This window comes from Engystomops pustulosus, chromosome 6 (genome assembly GCF_040894005.1).
Source record: "Engystomops pustulosus chromosome 6, aEngPut4.maternal, whole genome shotgun sequence".
Taxonomy (NCBI): domain Eukaryota; kingdom Metazoa; phylum Chordata; class Amphibia; order Anura; family Leptodactylidae; genus Engystomops; species Engystomops pustulosus.
Genome location: NC_092416.1, coordinates 166012834 through 166033291, shown reverse-complemented (window position 1 = coordinate 166033291; position 20458 = coordinate 166012834). Strand labels below are relative to the sequence as shown.

Sequence of the window (20458 nt, the reverse complement as noted above, 5' to 3'; positions counted from 1 at the left end):
GAGACAGGCAGCACAGGATCAGAGTTGGGGACGTAGCGGAAGGTCAGGATAGGCTGCACAGAACCGAGAACGGAATCGAGGTCACAACGGGAAATCAGAATAATCGCACAGGGCATCAGAAAAGCTTTCTCTAAGGCTATGAGGCACAAAGATCCGGCAGGGTGTGTGGGGAGAGGCTGGGTTAAATAGAATTCTGCAATTAATGGTGCACTGGCCCTTTAAATCTTGTGAAGCCGGCACGCACGTGCTTTAGGACGCGGGGATGCGCACACATGCTCGAGGACCCGAAAGCAGGAGCCAGGATGAGTAAGTGAGTATGCAGCGAAGCGACGGCACATGGGGGGACACAGGTGAGCCCGCGACCGAAGACATGGGTTGCGGGACCACCCGTGACAGGACGTAAGCATTCCTATTAAAATGGTTTTATATGTATGGTAATTTTTTGAAAGGTTATGTAGTATATTTTTGAATACCTTCCTGATTTTAGATGGCACAGCTATGAAACTTTCACAACAATTCTGATTGACATACATTTGACAATAGCTTCTATGATTTTGGCTATGGATTTGCACTTTGAGTTCCTTTGGTTTATATAAAGATAAACCCTAAAGGAGAACTTTTACTTCCTGACCCTCAGCAAAAGCCTCTCGCTCAGCGAAACCAGTTCCCTACGTTGTACTGATTAGACGCAAAGGCATCGAGCTGTCTACAGTGGGGAATCTGTTCCTTCTGGAATAGATATTCTGGTTTGGCTTTATTCTCCCATCATGTCTTTAGACTTCTTGAAAGCCTAGAAGTAAAGGAAGCTGCCTTACAAGGCCAAGAGGCAATGTTTCCTTGTCCCTTCCTTTCCCAGAATCCCATAGTGGAGCATGAATGGCTATAAGCCTCCGTACACTTGCACTTGCCAGCCTTAATTAGCAAAGTCTCTGCATGGAGAGCTCTCAATTCCCGACCCTAAAGATGAGCCTCTGATGTAAGGGCTCGTTCTTTGGCTTTACCATAAATAATTGGTTTGAATCCGCCCCAAAGTGCATTTAAGAAATGTTATAATATCTTGAAGATGAAAAAGATGGCAAATACCAGCACTATTCGCAGTAAAATTTATTCCATCAGGTTCAAAATGGCCGACAAATGAGCGTTAGAGACAAGAATAGCTGATCTACATGATTTGGACTCGTTACATTTTAGTCCTTGGATGGTCTCTAACGTTCAGCAAGCTTTGCATAGATGAAAAGTAATAATGCTTACAAGAAGTTTCATAATATATTGTATCTGAGGAAAGTGCTTCTTTCTCCTTCTACTTTGGCTTTTATTATATTCCATCCATCCTTCTGAATTGGCTTTTCACTCAGTCATGATCAATGGAAACTCAGGGAGATATCAGATTTCATGACGCTGGGGGCAGTGAGTCACAGCAGTTAGGTCTTCATCAACCACTAGATATAATTTACATTCTTTTGATAGGACATTTCAAAGGGGTTGTTTAAAGGACATCCGATTACCTGATGGTAGATGACTATTACTTACCTCCCCGTACGCATGTGTGCCAAGCTTAATTCCATATATCTTTGCATGGTCACATTTCTGTAAAAATAAGTCTATAAGATATGCAAATTAACCAGAGGTGCCCGGCAGAGCGCCATCAGGCTCCACCGTAATATAATTTATGCGTGCCTGAGGGCGGTGCCAGCCTCAGTGTGCACACAATTTTCCTGCCCAGCATGAGATTTGAATAGAGCTGGTGACATCACCGGCTCTCAGAACACAGCTGCATAAATTATATTACGGTGGAGCTTGATGGTGCTCTGCAGAGCACCACAGGTTAATTTGCATATCTTATGGACTTATTTTTTACAGAAATGGGGCCATGCAAAGGTATATAAGACATGAAGCTTTGAATACACAGGGATGGGGAGGTAAGTAATAGTCATCTACCATCAGGTAGATGTCCTATCAATTTCCTATCAAAAGAATATAAATTACGCTTAGTGGTTGATGAAGAACTAACTGCTGTGACTCACTGCCCTCTACACAGGGCATCATGAAATCTAATATCTCCCTGAGTGATCATTGTGTGATCTCAGGGTAGATGTCCTCAAAAGAGGATTTTCCACTTTTATGTATGTTTCTGTAATATGTGTGTGTGTGTGTGTGGGGGGGGGGGGAATATTGATTAAATTTACCAATATACATCTATTAATAGTTCTCCTCCGCTTTCTTGATATGTAAAGTGAAGCCTCCTGTCTGTTACCTCATCAGCCAGACATTCCTGACCATAAAATGGCCACAGATGGAGGGTCATGTGATATCTGTCCATGAACAATCACCCTGCCAGGACCTTATGATAATATTCATGAATATAAGATCAAGGTCCCCCCCAGTGCGATTGCTAATGGACAGTTACAGATCACATGACCCTCCATCTGCGGCCATTTTATGGACAGGAATCTCTGGCTGATGAGGTCACAGACAGGAGACTTCACTTTACATATCAAGAAAACGGAGCAGAACTATTACTAGATGGATATTGGTAAATTATCTTTCCAGACACATTACAAAAACATGAGCCAACCCCCTTTAAATTTTGCACGAGTGGCCTAGAATTATTACTCAATTTGTTATTTGTCAGTATTCCGAATTTTTGGTGTAAGAAGGACTGGCCAACTCTACTTGTTCTACACGTAAAAAGTTCCAGGTAGGCCTCAGCACATCATTAGAAGAAGCTACAATCCTTCCATGCTTTTTGGTGAGATAAATATAGAATCGGGCCCTGCTCTGCTGTACCTGAGAATCCGGGGAAATGCATTTAGTCCATTAATCGTGTTAACCAAGTGCTGAAAATGTTTTTGTAAAGTGAAGATCTCAGATCTGGGGAATGTGCAGTTTGCGGCTTTTAAGAAATATGTGAAATCATTGCTTCTACCGAGCTCTTAAATTCATGGATTCTGACCCTAAGTGGTAACCCGTAAAGGCTTTGTGCCGTTTCTAAGAATAACAATTGTAAAAGGTTTTCTTTTGTAGACCAGGACTTCCAGGTCTGAGCTGTAATCATTGATAGAGTTATATAACATTGGGAGCTGTATTGGACCTCTATCCTATGTAGACAATGGGGGTCATTTACTAAGGGCCCGATTCGCGTTTTCCCGACGTGTTACCCGAATATTTCCGATTTGCGCCGATTTCCCCTGAATTGCCCCGGGATTTTGGCGCACGCGATCGGATTGTGGCGCATCGGCGCTGGCATGCACGCGACGGAAATCGGGGGGGCGTGGCCGAACGAAAACCCGACGCATTTAAAACCAAAAAATGTGTCGCGGAGCTTGCACTTACCTTCACCAGGAATAGGCCGGTGAACTTGAGTGCGTTCCGATGCTCTTCAGCGCAGCAGCGCCACCTGGTGGATGTCGGAGGAACTGCCTTAATGAATCCCGGCCGGACCCGAATCCACCGCAGAGAACGCGCCACTGGATCGCGAATGGACCGGGTAAGTAAATCTGCCCCTATAGGTTGTAGATAGTGGTGCACACAAATTTGGTTGGATTTGGAGGATTTTTATCTGTGTACTATAGTCATTACCATGGAATTGGGTAATGTTAGACATAGTAAACAATAAGTAAAATTATAAGTCCCCATTTTTCAAAGTGATTGCAGGACTGACTATTGATGTCCTATCTTTGGGATAAGGTATCAGTTGGAGAATGGTGGTGGTCCTACAACAGGCCTATGTACAACTCAGCTGTAACCTAATGGCTCCATTCACTTTATAGTGGCTGAGCTGTGGTATTGCTGCTCATATCCTAAGGATGGGCCATTCATTGTCTGTCCTAACCAATGGACTAGATGTTACCAAACAACACCTATTTTTCCATTCAATAAATGCCCTAATTTTTAAAAAATGTTTATAGCATAATGACAAGAACATTATAGACAGAGGGAATTATTTATCATACGGCGGCGCATGAGCGATAGCCCCGCCAGTGCTCTTTCGCAGCCCAATACATCAAGAGGCTTCGCTTTAAAGTTAATTTTCTGGGTGATGGAACTATGCTGGGCCATAAAAGATACATGATCTGTAAGGTGTAATGCTGCTTGACAACATACGGGTAGTAGTCTATTAGACCAGTTTCTGATGACAGGTTCCCTTTAACTGTGATTACTAAGGGTATTTTATTAACTTCAAGTTCCTCTTTTTCTACAATAACAGGATGTATAATGTAGGTTTGTGGCATTGGAAAAAGGGTTAAAAAACCGTGCCCAACTCTCGTGTTTGACTATTCGCAGACCAGATAAAACACGTAAACGCTGTTCCCACTTGGACTCTCCTCATTAGATTTTCTCTTTTCATGACGGTTTAGCTTGAGGCAGAATACGTTCAGTTCTCTAATCTTTGTATAGCAAATCTGATCAGCTTTGAGCTACCAAATATTTGTTAAATGCTTTCTAATAAGAATCTCGTAGTAACGTGGGACCCGTCCTTGGATGTGATGTGGCTGCATGGATAGGCTTCAATAACGCACATTTATCCCATATAGATGCTATGCTGGCATTTTACATACCGCACCAATACCAACACTATAAAAGACTCGCTGATGCTCAATGGGAAATATGATATCACTAGTCTGTATTCCTTCTAGTATTAATAACGTCACCATAGTTTGGATGGTTCCCATTCACTTGAAATAGAGTTTAGCTGCAGTGAATCAGCTCAGCCACTACACAGGGAAAGGAGCTGTGTGTCTGCATCCATTCACTGGGGAGAATTTATCCTTATGCCTTATGCAGGAACACCTATGCGCCTCCCTGTGCCCCCTCTCTTACCTGTCCCCACGATCCGTCATGTGCGTCTCCGCCTCCTAGGGTGCACACGTGACGGCTTCTTGCAATTTAAAGGGCCAGCGCACCACTAATTATCCAGCCTCTTCCCTCATGCCCCCCCTGGATCTTTGTGCTTCCATGCCATTGAGAAAGCTGTGTTCCTTGTCCTGTGCGTTCTTCCTGATTTCCCGTTATGATCCCGATTCCGTTCCTGACTTCACTCCTGTGCCGCATGTCCTTACCTTCCGCTACATCCCTGACTCTGATCCTGTGCTGCCTGTCCTGACCTCCAGCCTGTCCCCGACTTCGTCTCCGTCTCACGATTCTGCACCTCACCTTGGCTGCCACTGCGGACAAAGTCGTGCCTGTGGAGGGACCTGGTGGAACCACACCGCAGCAAGTCCAACCCGCTTTGCAGCGGGCTCTGGAGAAAACCGGCTGCCACTTAGATTCCGATCCCAGGTGTCGGGTGGGTCCACTACCCCTGAATCCTGACAGCTGTAAGTAAGTTCAATGGATCCACTAACTCTGATTCCTGACAGCTGTAAGTAAGTGCCCCTGGTTTATCAGGATGGATTTTGATGGTAGATTTCCTTTCATATTCTTTTGGATTGGGTAGATGTTAATATGTTTTTGTTCTATATGAGGTCCCACAGCAATGAATAGAGTGAAGGACACACTTGTCCTGTGCTCCAAGGAAATCTATAGGATTACTTGGCTGGCTTACAGGATATCGACCCCGCTAGTCTTACTATATAGTTTCGGGAGCTCAGAGGGACTCATACCCTGTATATGAGGATGAATGTCTTTATGGATTCAAGACCTTTAAAAATTCTGATGACTCTTATTTAGTAAAATAAAAATTATTTTGGAAACTCTTATTTTGCAAAATCTTTTACCGAGAAAATGATTTTTTTCTGGGTGGAGATAAATATGTGCGATCATTACGGTAGCATACCGGTGTCGCTGTGTGGCGGCTCATCGTGGTTCAATACGACGAAATAGGAGAACTCAGATGACACTTGTTCTGCTCTGGGGAAAAATACAGACGGCTGCTGACAGTACATTCTTTTCGCCACAGATCACACAAAACGCTATTGATCTGCAGCCCCTTTTGTCTGGGCGTTTAATACATTGATTTTTGAGGCCGCGGCTGGATGAATGCGCCACACACACACACCAGAGAATGAACTTCCTCCAGCGAGCGTGATGATCCTTTGTCCCGGCCTGTCAGAGCCTCCTCCGATCCCCGTGTAATTAGTGCAGCTCGCCATGTTCTAGGTGATAGGTGATAAATTATGCAGTCTGGGCATTTTCTCAGTTTTGTCAGCGATGCGTCATCTAATCATAAGATTGCTGGGGCCCCATCGCTCATCCCGTGTCTGCCGCATCCCGCCATTTATAAATACACAGAGAGACGGCTAAAAATGTCATGGCAGTCACCAGGCAGAGCTGCTATTAGAATATATTTGCATCCATGTGGGAGATGTGTTTAGCATATGACAAGATATGATCAGTGTAGTTTTTCTCATTTTAAAGGGACCAACATACAGGTAATTCGGGTAAAAAAATTCAATGTAAATTTTCCTTAAGAGTCCAGTGGGCGGTCCTAATTATGAATGGTATTTGGGTCAGACCTGCCCCACCCCGATAATGCACCGATTGCCGCCGTTAACTTCGCTGACAAAATCGCCAGTGGCATTTAAATTGCAGTGCCCATGCGCTCAGACAATAGCATGATTGTCGCTCCTGGATGGCGTCATCGGAACCGACAGCCCTCCCCAAAATGGTGGTGTGCAGCCAGGGGCTTAACTAGGAGAGGCAGGGTCACATAGCAGGCTTCTTAACAGGGCCCCCTTCTCCCTTTTAAAAAATATACTTATTTCTATACTCTATACTATGTAAAGTGAAGCCTCCTGTCTTTTACCTCATCCGCCGGACATTCCTGTCCATAAAATGGGCGCAGATGGAGGGTCATGTGATAACTATCTGTCCATGAACAATCGCCCTGCCAGGATCTTGATCTCATATATATGAATACTATCATAAGGTCCTGGCAGGGCGATTGTTCATGAACAGATAATATCACCCTCCATTTTATGGTCAGGAATGTTTGAGTGATGAAGTAATAGACAGGAGGCTTCACTTTACATATCAAGAAAGCGGAGCAGAAATATTACTAGATTTATATCGGTAAATTACCTAATATACTGCCCCACATGCACATTACAAATGGTAAGTACATGATGTAAAGTGGCCAATCCCCTGATATAAATAATTTATAAGTGTATTGGGGAGGGGGGGTTAGGGGGTAATCACATGTTTTCCCCTATCCTCTTGAACTGGTCTTTTGCTCCATTGTCCATTGACTTCAATGTGACTTCTAGCACAGATCACCGGTTGAGTTAATGCCAGAAGTTTGCATCACAGACGAGCTAAGGGGGACTTGCTGTCCCCATTTCTGTTGACAACGGGGGGTCTTGGCAGTCAGGCAGCAGATAGGGGATACATGCCTTATGTGGGAAAACTCTGTTAAGGGGGTTTCAACAAATGTTCTAATATTCCTTCTGTAACTGTTGTTCATTTTTTTTTTATTTACTTCCTGTGGATAAAAACGGGTCCCTGGTCTCGTGATATCACACAGATTCAAGGCTCGTGATACCACATTATAATTAGAGCTGTGTGTTATAGCCCTGCGCCTGTGTGACATCACATGACTAGGGATATAATGAGCTGTTCACCTGTGTGATATCACATGACCAGGGATATAACTAGTCGTGCACCTGTGTGACATCACATGAACAGGTATATAACGATCTGTGCACCTGCGTGACATCACATGGCCAGGGATAGAACGAGCAGTGCACCTGTGTGACATCACATGGCCAGGTATATAGCAAGCCTTGCACCTGCGTGACATCACATGACCAGGGATATAACGATCTGTGCACCTGTGTGACATCACATGACCAGAGATAAAACGAGCCGTGCACCTGTGTGACATCACATGACTAGGGACTGGTTTTTATCCACAGGAAGTATACAATGAAGCTTCCTTTTGAACGTCAGCAAGCAGAGATCTAGATATCTTTTTGGAATTACTGCAGAAAGCATATTGCACAAACAATATTAATCATTTCCTGAACGTAGACATCCCCTCTAAGTCTTGTATCCCTGATATAAAATCCTAGCAAATCCTGATAATGACCATGTTGTGGCTACAGTGTTTCGGGATTTTGGGAACCACCTTTAATTTTCCCCAGTTTCCAACGTAGGGGTCTTGGAATGTCTCTTATCTTTGCCAAGCCTTGTGTTCTATGTTCTAATTTCAGCTTGCCATATGACGTGGCGTATGGCGTGGTATTTCACAGAACAAGAGCAGATGTTCAGGTGCAGATGAGATAAACTTGGAAATAGCATCAAGTAAAGGAGAGACATGGGAGGTGATACTGATATACGGTGTTATATTTAGTGCATGGCTGGAGGGGACAGCGAATGACGCATGGATTCTCTCTCAGGTGTTCTGTGAGTCATGGACTTCCCCGCTCCGGCACCGCTCTGGGTATGATACCATCATATGTTCAGCTTGGGGTGTTCTCTAAGAGAGTCATATGATGTGTGACACCCTACGGTGCCATATGGGGTCTTCTGGTGACAGCAAGTTGTCACTGAATATCACAAGAAGGAAGATTCGTGACAACTTTGTCGGAGGCAAATTGTCTAATTTCGTCTCTAGTTAGATTTTGGCGATATGTTTGTCATCTTGAGGCCTCCCACGTGTCATTGTGTTCACTGCTTGACATTTTTGTTTCTACAGAACCCGAAATGAATGCATCTGTATTATCATGATTGGAGTAGGAGTAGATTATTTTTACTTTTATTATTGAACTTGGCAACCACCTAAAAGTAAGAGAGCGGCACCGTCGGCTAATTAAACGGAACGCCGCTAGAATGTCGTACATTGCAGAAGTATTATTTCTAAAATATGGAAGCCCCAGCGTGTGACGATGGGATTGTTTGGATTGGCTCGTGTAAGATTTTGTGCTTTTTTTTTGTTGTTTTTTTTCCTTAATGAAGGAATAAGCTTCATTCACACTATTTAATTACCAACTCATCTCCTCTGCATCCTGCTATAATGTGGTTTATGAAACAGAAGGAATAGATGGTGTTAAAGGGCAGGGAGCACAGGGATAGGTCACCCAGTTGACTGAGAATATATGATTTAGGCCTCATTCACACATTTGTGCACTTGCCTGGAACAAATCCGAGGCGTAGCACATGGCCGGGTGGAGAATCCGGCTTCTCACTCCTCCCCTCTCCATTGAAAACTGAATGGACGCCCGGCCTGGTAACAGATCGGTGAGACACTATGGTGGGCGAGCGTCGACGTATGTTAAAGCCACACCTACCCACCGCCATGGCAGAGGCTTAGACCTCATGATCTATCCGCCGACCGTTCTGGGTGTCGGACCAAACTACACCAAGTCTGACCTGTCATAGTTTTTTGTAAAAATTTGTGAACAATCTCTCCGCAATCTCTCCAGATCCCTGTATAGGGGTAAAATAGGGATAACGCCCTTAGTGTGTGGCCCAAAGCCAAACCAGTTAGATATCACAGTGGGTTCACTACGCGCTGCTTGTTACAATTATTTTCTACCTGAGGGGTCTAGTAGTTTAGTGGGATAATATCTGGTGAAAGGTTTCCTTTCAGTCTATACATTGGTTGTTGTATTATAGTCTCTATAAAGTACGGGGAGGTACTAGATGTAGTGTACTGTTATCTACCTGGCCCAGGATGAGTTGCTGGGCCAATACCTAATTTTTTTCCCATGTGTGAATGGGGCCTTAGTGTTTAGGAACAAATTTCAACTGTAACTTAAGAGCCCACTAAACTTTGGGGAGTTGCAGCAAATACTCAAAAGATAAAGCCTGAACGGTTTGGACCCCGGCTCACTAGATTCTGCATTTTAAATTCCCAACTCGGATTTCCAAGGCATCGGACATGGTGTTATCATTTCTTTTTATTTATCAGTTTTATCATTTATCTTCTTGACAATGAAGCAATTTTTCTCGCCATGAATGCTTATTGCCGAATAGAAACTGCAAAGAAATAGCTTCCTATTCACATCCAGTCATTGTGGATTCTGGAGGCTCCTATGTACAGGGTATTGTAGAACTTTAGGTTGCGATGTTCCTTTTGAATCATTTTCCCTTTTCACGACAATCAGTTTTCCACAAATGTCCCTGGAAATGCTCCTCCTGTTCTCTTCCAGAATACGGCAGCGCGCCGCGCTCTCCCTGATTTTCCGCCATCTGTTGTGGGGTTTCGTTGCTAGATCTTTTACAGTTGGGTTTTACATAGAAGACCACGGATATCCTTGTGATCCCTGTGTTAGTTTCCTGTTTCCTTGTTATTTTTAATCCTAAATGAAATGGTTAGTGAACGTTATATATCATTTATACTGTTGTGGGAATTCTGTAAGTGATTGTAGCTCTTCTCCCCTGTTTTCTATACTTACTCTGACTCCCAGAAAGTGGGAAGACCTCCTAGACCCCCAGAGGATTTGATATACCTCCTGTGCACTGCAGAAGCCTCCCGGATATTGGGATGCTCCTTTATTAGACTAGGCCCCAGCATCCGAAATAATTCAGGGGTGCCAGAGGAGGAGTGGCAACCGTTCTTGGTATGTTAAAGGGTTAAAGTTTTCATGCCACAAAACAATTCAGGTCTCCCACAAAGGGTATGTTTATACTATGGTTCTCTGTTTTAAAGGGAACCCGTTACCAGTAATGTCATTTTTGGCTGGTCACAAGTTGCAATAGCCTATGCTATGTTTATTTTTTAAAATGTCATTGTCAGCATTCTGAATACTGAAACTACTTTATAAAACTTTATTTCACATAACCTGGCTCCCTGCCAGCAGCATGTGGTGAGTCCCTGGGAGGTGGGGGACAGCTGCAGCCAGTGTGTGCCTGTATCTCCTCATACATTCTTATACTAATCCACACCATCTCCCTCCCCTACCTGCTCAATGCACATTACAGGAAGTGGGAAGGCTGGGAGGGAGCTGCATGAGTGGGGAGGAGGCTGACACAGGCTGCAGCTCCCCCTCCCCTGGGACTCACCACACAGTGCTGGCAGGGAGCCAGGTAATGTGAAATATGTAATAGTTTTATAAAATACTGAAACGATTCAGAATGTTGACAAACGCATTTTTAAAATCAGCATAGAATAGGCTATAGGAACCTGTCACCAGCTAAAAATGACATTCATGATGACAGGTTCACTTTAACACCTTAAACTGACTGATACTCCAAGACCTACATAATAAGCACTTACCTGTCACATAGTCACATGCTGTAAAAGGTCAGAACTGCTTTATTTTATGCTTTAGTGACTGTAAAAACCACTAATATTAATGAATTAATGAAACCAATATAAGGGTATCGGACAAATATCCTTATGTAAATCCATTCTAAACTTCAATATTTTGGCATTGAAAAAAACACATATAAATGAGGAAATCTACCATTAAAATCCATCATGAAAAACCAGGGACACTTAAAGATCCAGTCACCGTGACTGTGGAAATCATCTTATATTTGTTATTCATGGCCTCCTTCCTTCTAGAATCAACTTTTATAACTATTCTAATGAGCCTGAAGGGCTCTGGGGTGTTACAAGAGCCCCTGTGGCTTCAGAGACTGTTACACTGTTCAGGAGTACTTCCCCCTCCCACTGTGTGAGATTACAGCAGGCAGATGGATGGGTTGTGCAGAGGGAGCAGAGGGGAGGGTGAGGCAGTGTAAAAGCCTGTGAAGTTGCAGCACAGAGGAACTTTGGTAACATTACTGGGTCGTAACACTAACCAGTAATGGAGCTCACTGCAATAATATTGCCAGTCATCTTACTAATGTGTTTCAGTAACCTAAGGATTATAACAGTAGCGACGTCTCCCTGCGGAGAGCCACCGCTGGCAAGTCAGGATTCAGCAGCCATTAATTCTGAATGCTAAATATTTTTAGCTTTGCACCTGCAGGACACAGGAACATTCCCAAAATGTGCAACATATAAATGTACATAAGTCCCTCTTTTACTGCACTTCATGTGCGGTTAATCTTTAGTTATAGAGCAAAGGTGAAAGGGGAAAGTTCACCCAGATCCTCTATCTCTATGCAAAGGTCGGGTCTGCACAAAGACGCTGAGCACTGGTTATCACAGGGTTAATGCTGGGATCTGCAGGGTTTTGAAAAGTCTCTTGCACTTGAAAGGGGTGTTGGCTATGTCCAAAACGCGTTGTAAACCTGATAACCTGATAGACCTGGAAACACAAAAAATCCTTGCACTTGATAGGGATGTTTGCTATACCCGAAACGCATTGTAAACCTGATACACACATAAAATCCTTGCACTTGATAGGGATGTTTGCTATACCCGAAACGCGTTGTAAACCTGATACACACATAAAATCCTTGCACTTGATAGGGATATTTGCTATACTCGAAACGCGTTGTAAACCTGATACACACAGAAAATCCTGGCACTTGATAGGGATGTTTGCTATACCCGAAACGCGTTGTAATAAAATCCTTGTTTTTTTATACCAGAACATCTTCACAACCCCTCCCTTTACTCCTCCATCACGGAACATGGCTGTGGTGTAGGTAAGGATACATTTCAACCGATGAATTCTCTTTCCTTAAAGCGCGTACAAGAGGATTCGTACATTATCTTTCCAAGATACAAAAGGAGAATCAGCAAGTCTTCCCGCCTTGGATGGAGTAAGTGCCCGAGCAAATATACCTTCTGTAAAGCTTCATAAAAGCTCTGCGTCAATCATTCAGGGAAGAGCTCGGCAGCCGGAGGAAGCGGTTTCCATGGAGACGAGAATCGGAATAATAATGAGAAAGCCTTGGAAAGCAAATAGCAATTACTCCCAGCTCCTGACTTCTGCTGAGTTAATTTGCTTTGTTCAGTACAGATCCTTCACAAAGGAACCTTTCTACTTGCCACAGAGTCTTCCTAGAGAGTTTTTCTTCTCCGCAAGTGGCTAACTATTCTTAGTCATCAGCGCAGTAAAGTTCACCACTGCCGAAAAGTCGTGGAGCTTCTAGCCAGTTACAGTTTGAGTGTCCATTTGACTGTCCGTCTTATCCTATAGGCAGTGGTGTAACTAGAAGCTGATGGGCCCCAGTGCAAAGTCTGTGCCGGGCCCCCGACTATAATGTATGGTTTATAGTAATAGTCTTCTCATATGGGAAAGTGACACCATAAGGGCCCCCTAAACCTTTTTGGCCCGGGTGCCACCGCAACCTCTGCACCCCCTCAAGTTACGCCCCTGTATATAGACACATGGTAAAGGCCACTAGAACCCCTCCTACTATGGGACCTGTAGCGTTAGTCAGCATTAATTATTATTAATGAGTTGACGTTAATTAAATTCATATCCAACAACTTACAAAATGTTACGACCAAGTTGCTATGCTGCTTCTCTGTCTATGAACATTACCATCAACAGCATCGGAATCGCACATTAGCTGCTTTCTACTTTTTGTCTGGATCTACAATTATAAAATATACAGTTTCGACTTACATACAAATTCAACTTAAGAACAAACCTCCGGACCCTATCTTGTATGTAACCCGGGGACTGCCTGTAATCTCTTTTGACTTGTTACAATAAGCAGGGTAGGTCTCCCCTCTCCCTGAACTACCGGCTGCGAGATTACACTGGCAGAGGAAGGGGGAGACATGTTCTACTCATTGTAACAGCCTGTGATGCTGCATCACTGAGGGGTTCTGGAAACACCCACTAGAGCCCTTTAGGTTCATAAACATAATAGATAGTAGAGTAGATTTTAAAGGAAGGAGGCCATGGATAACAGATTTCCTTTAACTTATTCTCATGGATTTTAATAGAGAGAGCTGTGTAGCTGCATCCACGAGGTACAGACCAGCGCCTAAAGGGTTTCACTAGACTATTTTGTTTTTTTGCAATAAAACCCCATTAATGTAATCTTCTTGCACATATCTTTTTTGTATCATCTTGGCTGTATTATACCTCTTAAGGTCTACTCCAAACAGAAGCAATTTATCCGCATTAGACTCCTGTCATAGCAGGGTTATCATGCAAACAAAAAGCCGCTCTTTCTGCTTAGAAGGTTCTGCATAGCAATAAAAAAAAAATGTTTAAGTTTTTTAAGTTTTTTTTTAACTGGAATATTTTTCTATATGGCAGGTGATAAATTGTAGATTGACTGCTGGAACCTTGAGTGATTACAAAAATGTTGCCCCATGTCACATAACATGACCAGGGATATAATGAGCTGTGCACCTGTGTGACATCACATGACCAGGGATATAATGAGCCGTGCACCTGTGTGACATCACATGACCAATAATATAACAAACTGTGCACCTTTGTGACATTACATGACCAGCGATCTAATGAGACATGCATCTGTGTCACATCACATCACCAGGGATATATAACGAGCCCTGCACCTGTGTGACATCGCATGACCTGGGATATAACGAACTGTGCACCTGTGTGACATCACATGATCAGGGATATAACGAACCCTGCCCCTTTGTGACATCACATGACCAGGGATATAACAAGCCACGCACATGTGTGACATCACATGACCTGGGATATATACGAGCTGTACACCTGTGTGACATCACATGACCAGAGTTATAATGAGCAGTGCACCTGTGTGACATCACATGACCAGGGTTATAATGAGCAGTGCCCCTGTGTGACATCACATGACCACGGTTATAATGAGCAGTGCACCTGTGTGACATCACATGACCACGTTAAAACGAGCCATGCACCTGTGTGACATCACATAATGGGAAGTAAACAATGAAACTTCCTATAGAATGACAGCAAGTAAAGATCTAGAAAACAGTGAGGAAATTGGTGCAGAAAGTTTAGTGGAAAATTGTATCACCTTTCAGTAAGCAAACCATATCAATTATTTGCTAATAGTGGACAACACCCTTTAAAGAGGTTGTCCAGTACGTTAAGGTAAAGGGGCTCCAAGGGGTCCACTTAAATATTAACTGCTTACTTACTGCCCCTGGACCCTGCTGCACTCATCTAAAAGAGACACTCACTAAATCACTGGATAAGCGGCTCTTCTAGGAAGTCGAGTGCAGCAGAGATCGGGATTGGTAATGGACCTGGGAGCCATAAGAAGTTATACATCTCCTTTGCCTATAATTTTACTTTCCAAGGTAATCCATGCAGGTAATCCATGCAGAACTAAGTAAATATTAATAAATATTGTGGTTTGATATTGGGCCCTCGATGTAATGTACGTATCAGGACACGCACACTGTGCCCGCGTCTCCCATAGAACAGTCTATAGAATAGTGCGGTGACACTTGGGAGACTTATATGCATAGCAGCAGGACAGCAGCAGCAGGACGTATTTCTAAAGATAGTCCACTTCTAAGTAATCTACTGCACATCTTGACTGTGAATTTATTTGTTAATTATAACCTGCGGTATAATTGGGGTGATGCATATACCATATTCCTACATCTGATACCATAGCTATTGCTGCATTCGTAGAACCAGGGGACGTTTCCCATTGTACTGACTAACGCTGTGCGTCCCCTGTAAGACTAAGACGTAAGGGACAGCCGCTGTCTGCAGCATGAATTATGCTCTACAGGATCTTAATTTTCCATTGTCCTCATGATAATAAAGTGGCGTTTAGTTTTTGTATCATTGTCGGGTGCGGCTATTAATCATAAAGCACAGAGACAATAAAGCGTCGTCCAGTCTTAACCTTTAGGCCTAGTGCAGTATTTCTGTCTTTCTGCTTTTATATGGTCACAGAACTCCTCAGCAACAGCTATTTTTTTCCTAATAGTGACAAACCATTCATTTTATTATTCCGGCTGGGAAAAGAGAGAAATTTTGCAATAATCTACTTAAACAGTTGCTAACATTTTGGGTCTGCATCTTCTACACAGAGCTTCATGTTTCTATGGTAACAGACAACAAACACACTCTGTGTAGTCACATTACCTACTACTTGTTACAAACATTTGGTGGATAAACAAGAAATTGGGGATAGATGGAAGGCAATATGGATTCAGCATAAGAGAAAAACTTGTTGTGGAAGTTCATAGGTTTATATTGGTAGTCATGGCTAACCTATGACGTGTGTCGGACGTGATGCGCCTAGATGTTTTTGGTGACGGCATCCGCAGCGTGGCGCGGTGTCTTATGGAGGTGAGATGGCCGCTGTTTGCGCCGCTCTCTTTGCAGGAGAGTTGTACCATCTCCGGATGCTGACACTGTCCGCTTGCTACTGTGGCTTCACTATCTGACAGCGTCAACACTCAGAGGTGGGGCAACTCTCCTGCTGAGAGCGATGTGTGAACAACGTCCATCTTACCTCCGTTAGTGAAGATAGAGCCCCCACATGCACTAAATTGATTGCGGACTTCCACCCAGACAGCTGTAGACACTAGAACTGGGTCCCACAGTCACCCTGGCAGACATCCATTCCAGGGTAACTACAGGGGGGACAGCACAGTCATCTCAGATGTGTGTGCTGCTTACACCCATTATCTCACAGCAGATCACAAAATCTCACCCTGAGTTACTACCGTACCCAGCAATACTGGGGGAAGAGAACTTTTTGTTATGAGAGCTAATAATATAGCAAATTTTCTAGAAGTGACTCACCTAAATGTGCAGTACATGGGACTCAAACAAGGGTCCTGTGGACCTATGTTTGCATCCCGTGTGTCATCCGCAGGTGAGCTCTGCTCACATGTCCATGACCATTAAAAATATGCCTGGGACGCAAACCTGGGCAGGTGTAGGACCTGCTCCACCTTTATCTTCCAGGGCAGTCCTCGCAAGCACCGGGCTGTGAAATGAAAAGCCCTGTGCATGAGCCTATATAAGAAAATGAGGACGTCTGCCAGCTATAGAAAATACGGATAGAACTTATGGTCAGGTTTTTTTTTTTTTTTTTTACGAATTTGGACACACTGGTATAGGAGCTGTGGACACATTCATAAACGTAACTGGTCCTGCAAAATAGTAAATGTAAAAGTAAAAATAATGAACTACGGTTGGCGATTAAAAATAAAAGGTAAAAACTAAGCTGGTCCTGATGGGGTTGCTTTATTTCGTATTGTGGACACTTTGAAAATAGCATATAAGGTGGAAATAACCTTTAAATCTGATGGTCATGGGTTTATCCTGTATATTAGTATTTCTCACGCTACATTATATTGTATTACTTATTTAGGTATGAACGCATTGCATCATATATTCACTAGAGGTTTTTGCCCCTATACGGAGGCATTGGCCACCTCCAGCGGTGGATCGGTTAATATGAATTCTATGTGGTGATTGTACAGTGACTCACGGGCAGGAATCCAAAGCGGACCAGTTATTGGATTGGGACTCCCAAAAGGATGTATTTAATTGCATCAACCCTGATATTTACCCAGTCGGTTTTGTGTGCCCATCCCCCAAGATACACAGTTTTGCTACCAGTCTCCCCGTGGGCACAGCGCTATTTGTTCAGAACATTCACAATGCTGTGCCTTGGGACCTGGGAACAGTATATGCATTCGGTATAGGTGGGAAAAATCCTATTTGAAAGGTCACTCCCAGATTAACCCCCGACGTGACAAAATTCCTGATATTTCCTTTACTAAACAGTATCCATACATGGTTAGGATCATCGCTGGGAAGCGGCACTGGCATTGGCCCGCATTGGGAACGCAAACTCAGCTGATTGACGTTAAATGTGTAAAATTTTACAGCTCTCATTTCTTTCCAAGACATGAAAGACATGACCTGATTTTTGTCCGCATTGGTTTCGTTTAAATGAAAAACCCCATGAGCGAAGGGTAACGGCAATCTATAGAGACGTGAGAACGTACACTTTAATCATAAACGGTTGTTTCGCTCCTGTTTTTCTATGTTTTATGCAGTGGCTACATGAAAAGCAATTATGCTCTGTCTCGCTCTGCTATGAATGTAATAAAAGAAATGTAATAAAAAGGTTTTCAGAGACAAGCGGACGGGGCCCGGCTGCCAGCAAGTATACACATCCACTTACTAGCCGACCTATACAGGGGATGATTATGTCATGTGCGGTGCCGCCAAGTCCTCCCTATCATTCAGACAATTCAGGTCTGTGTGACATAATGGGAGGCCAAGGCTCTGATCTAACCAAAATAAAATATCAGTGGTTTTTTGGCAAGTATTACTGCTCCGACCCTTTCTCTTCAATAGATCCATATAACAATGCCAGACACAACCCAAGGACTGATGTTTTACTGCTTCTGGGAGGTACCAGACATGTTTCTCATATCCTGGTACCACCCCTTTAATTTGTGGCAAGAAACTAATGTACCTACCTTATATCACATTGCTTTTTGGGCCCCATACTAGAAGGAACATTTGGGTTACTGTGTGCCGCAGTCTGGCCCGAAGTAAGTAAACAAATGGGTGATGTAAATGTCCGAATATGTACTAAATGTGGTCTCCAGTATAAGCCCCTTTAAGATGGTGTATTTTGAGTCTGGCAAGTCGACGTTTCCAAGGCCACATCCACATCATAGGGTCTGTGTTATTGCCTGATATCCCATGTGGTTGCCGGTCTAACAATCCAATTTCACGGCATCAGCAGAATCTATGATGTTAGAAGTTCAGGTCATTTCTCCTGTGGTCAGAATCGGATTTGTCGTTCACACTTACAACCATATAAATGCATCCTTATTTGGGTAAAATGGCTATTAACAGAAGAATACATCGGACTCATAGTTATGAGCCTGCTGTATTTATGAGAAGACATAAATTTCAGAGAAATCTTATTCAATTTGAGATTGGGAAGAATGTAGCAGAACTAGTGATAAGCTTCTTTCTCCACAACGTCTTTCCCTGGTGGAGTGTAATGTAAATCTCTTTAAAGGACTCAAGGGCATTTGAGGCCTCATAATTTTTCCAGTTTATGGACTTTATATTGTTCATTGGGTTAGCTCTGGAAATCAATTGTAAAACACAGATGTAAGGAAATAGACGCAATCTTTATCCTGTCTTTATTATATCTTAATCTGATGTATGTATCTTTTAGGCACTGGACACAGACCGAACAGTTCTCCACAAGATGAAGAAAGCCGCCAAAGCAAAGAACAGCGCTGGTGAAGGTGAGCTAGAAGTTCTCGTGTCTGCTTTACCTTGTGTTGTGTTTCAACATTGTATATTGTTACATTCAACACCTTCGCTGATCAGTGGATTGACGCTATGGACAGAGTCTAAAGCGTATATCTCTGTCTATTGTGGAACGGCAGTGAAGATCCTATCTATTATGTAACAGCAGTCCAGATACACTCTATTTTGTAACAGCAGCCCAGATCCACTCTATTGTGTAACAGCAGTCCAGATCCACTCTATTGTATAACAGCAGTCCAGATCCACTGACTGATTGTGTAATGAGAGCCAAAATCCACTCTACCGTGTAATCGCAATTAAGATACACTCTATTGTGTAACAGCAGTCAAGATGTACTCTATTGTGTAACAGCAGTTAAGATCTACTGACTGATTGTGTAACAGCAGTCCAGATCAACTATATTGTGTAAACGCAGTCCAGATCCACTATATTGTGTAACAGCAGTACAGATCCACTATATTGTGTAACAGCAGTACAGATCCACTATATTGTGTAACAGTAGTACAGATCCACTATATTGTGTAACAGCAGTACAGATCCACTATATTGTGTAACAGCAGTACAGATCCACTATATTGTGTAACAGCAATTCTGATCAACTCTATTGTGTAACTGCAGTCACAGTCAAGCAGTGCTGCAAACAGCTGATGGACCTGGACGTTGTGTGTTGCACCACCATCAATTGACTACTAATAACTTATCCTAATGGGAGCCAAAATCCACTGTACCATGTAATGGCAATTAAGATACACTCTATTGTGTAACGGCAGTCAAGATGTACTCTATTGTGTAACAGTAGTTAGGATCCACTGACTGATTGTGTAACAGCAGTTCAGATCCACTTACTGATTGTGTAATGAGAGCCAAAATCCACTCTACCGTGTAATGGCAATTAAGATGCACTCTATTGTGTAACGGCAGTCAAGATGTACTCTATTGTGTAACAGCAGTTAAGATCTACTGACTGATTGTGTAACAGCAGTACAGATCCACTATATTGTGTAACAGTAGTACAGATCCACTATATTGTGTAACAGCAGTACAGATCCACTATATTGTGTAACAGCAGTCCAGATCCACTATATTGTGTAACAGCAATTCTGATCAACTCTATTGTGTAACTGCAGTCACAGTCAAGCAGCGCTGCAAACAGCTAATGGACCTGGACGTTGTGTGTTGCACCACCATCAATTGACTACTAATAACTTATCCTACAGTCCATTTAAAGAGGGTGTACCAGCTCCTAAGTGACCTCCCTAAAAGTATAATGTAACAACAAGTTTGGCCACAGACCTGGTGCACGAGAGGATAACTTCAGTTTGATTTTTGTCTAAAATTTACCAATCATTACGTGACTGGAACAATATATTTGGAAAGCTTATATAGTGCACTACAAACTGCTGTTTTTACTTGTG

At 43.1% G+C, this 20458-nt stretch overlaps 1 protein-coding gene across 1 annotated transcript in view; it reads left to right on the top strand.

Moving 5' to 3' along the window:
* The window catches only part of LOC140064909 (arf-GAP with SH3 domain, ANK repeat and PH domain-containing protein 1-like), a 131653-nt gene that overhangs the window by 25571 nt on the left and 85624 nt on the right, over nucleotides 1-20458 (top strand). The window contains exon 2 of the mRNA XM_072112231.1: nucleotides 18946-19018. Within this exon, the coding sequence (XP_071968332.1) occupies nucleotides 18946-19018 (73 nt within the window). The remainder of the gene's footprint in view (nucleotides 1-18945; nucleotides 19019-20458) is intronic.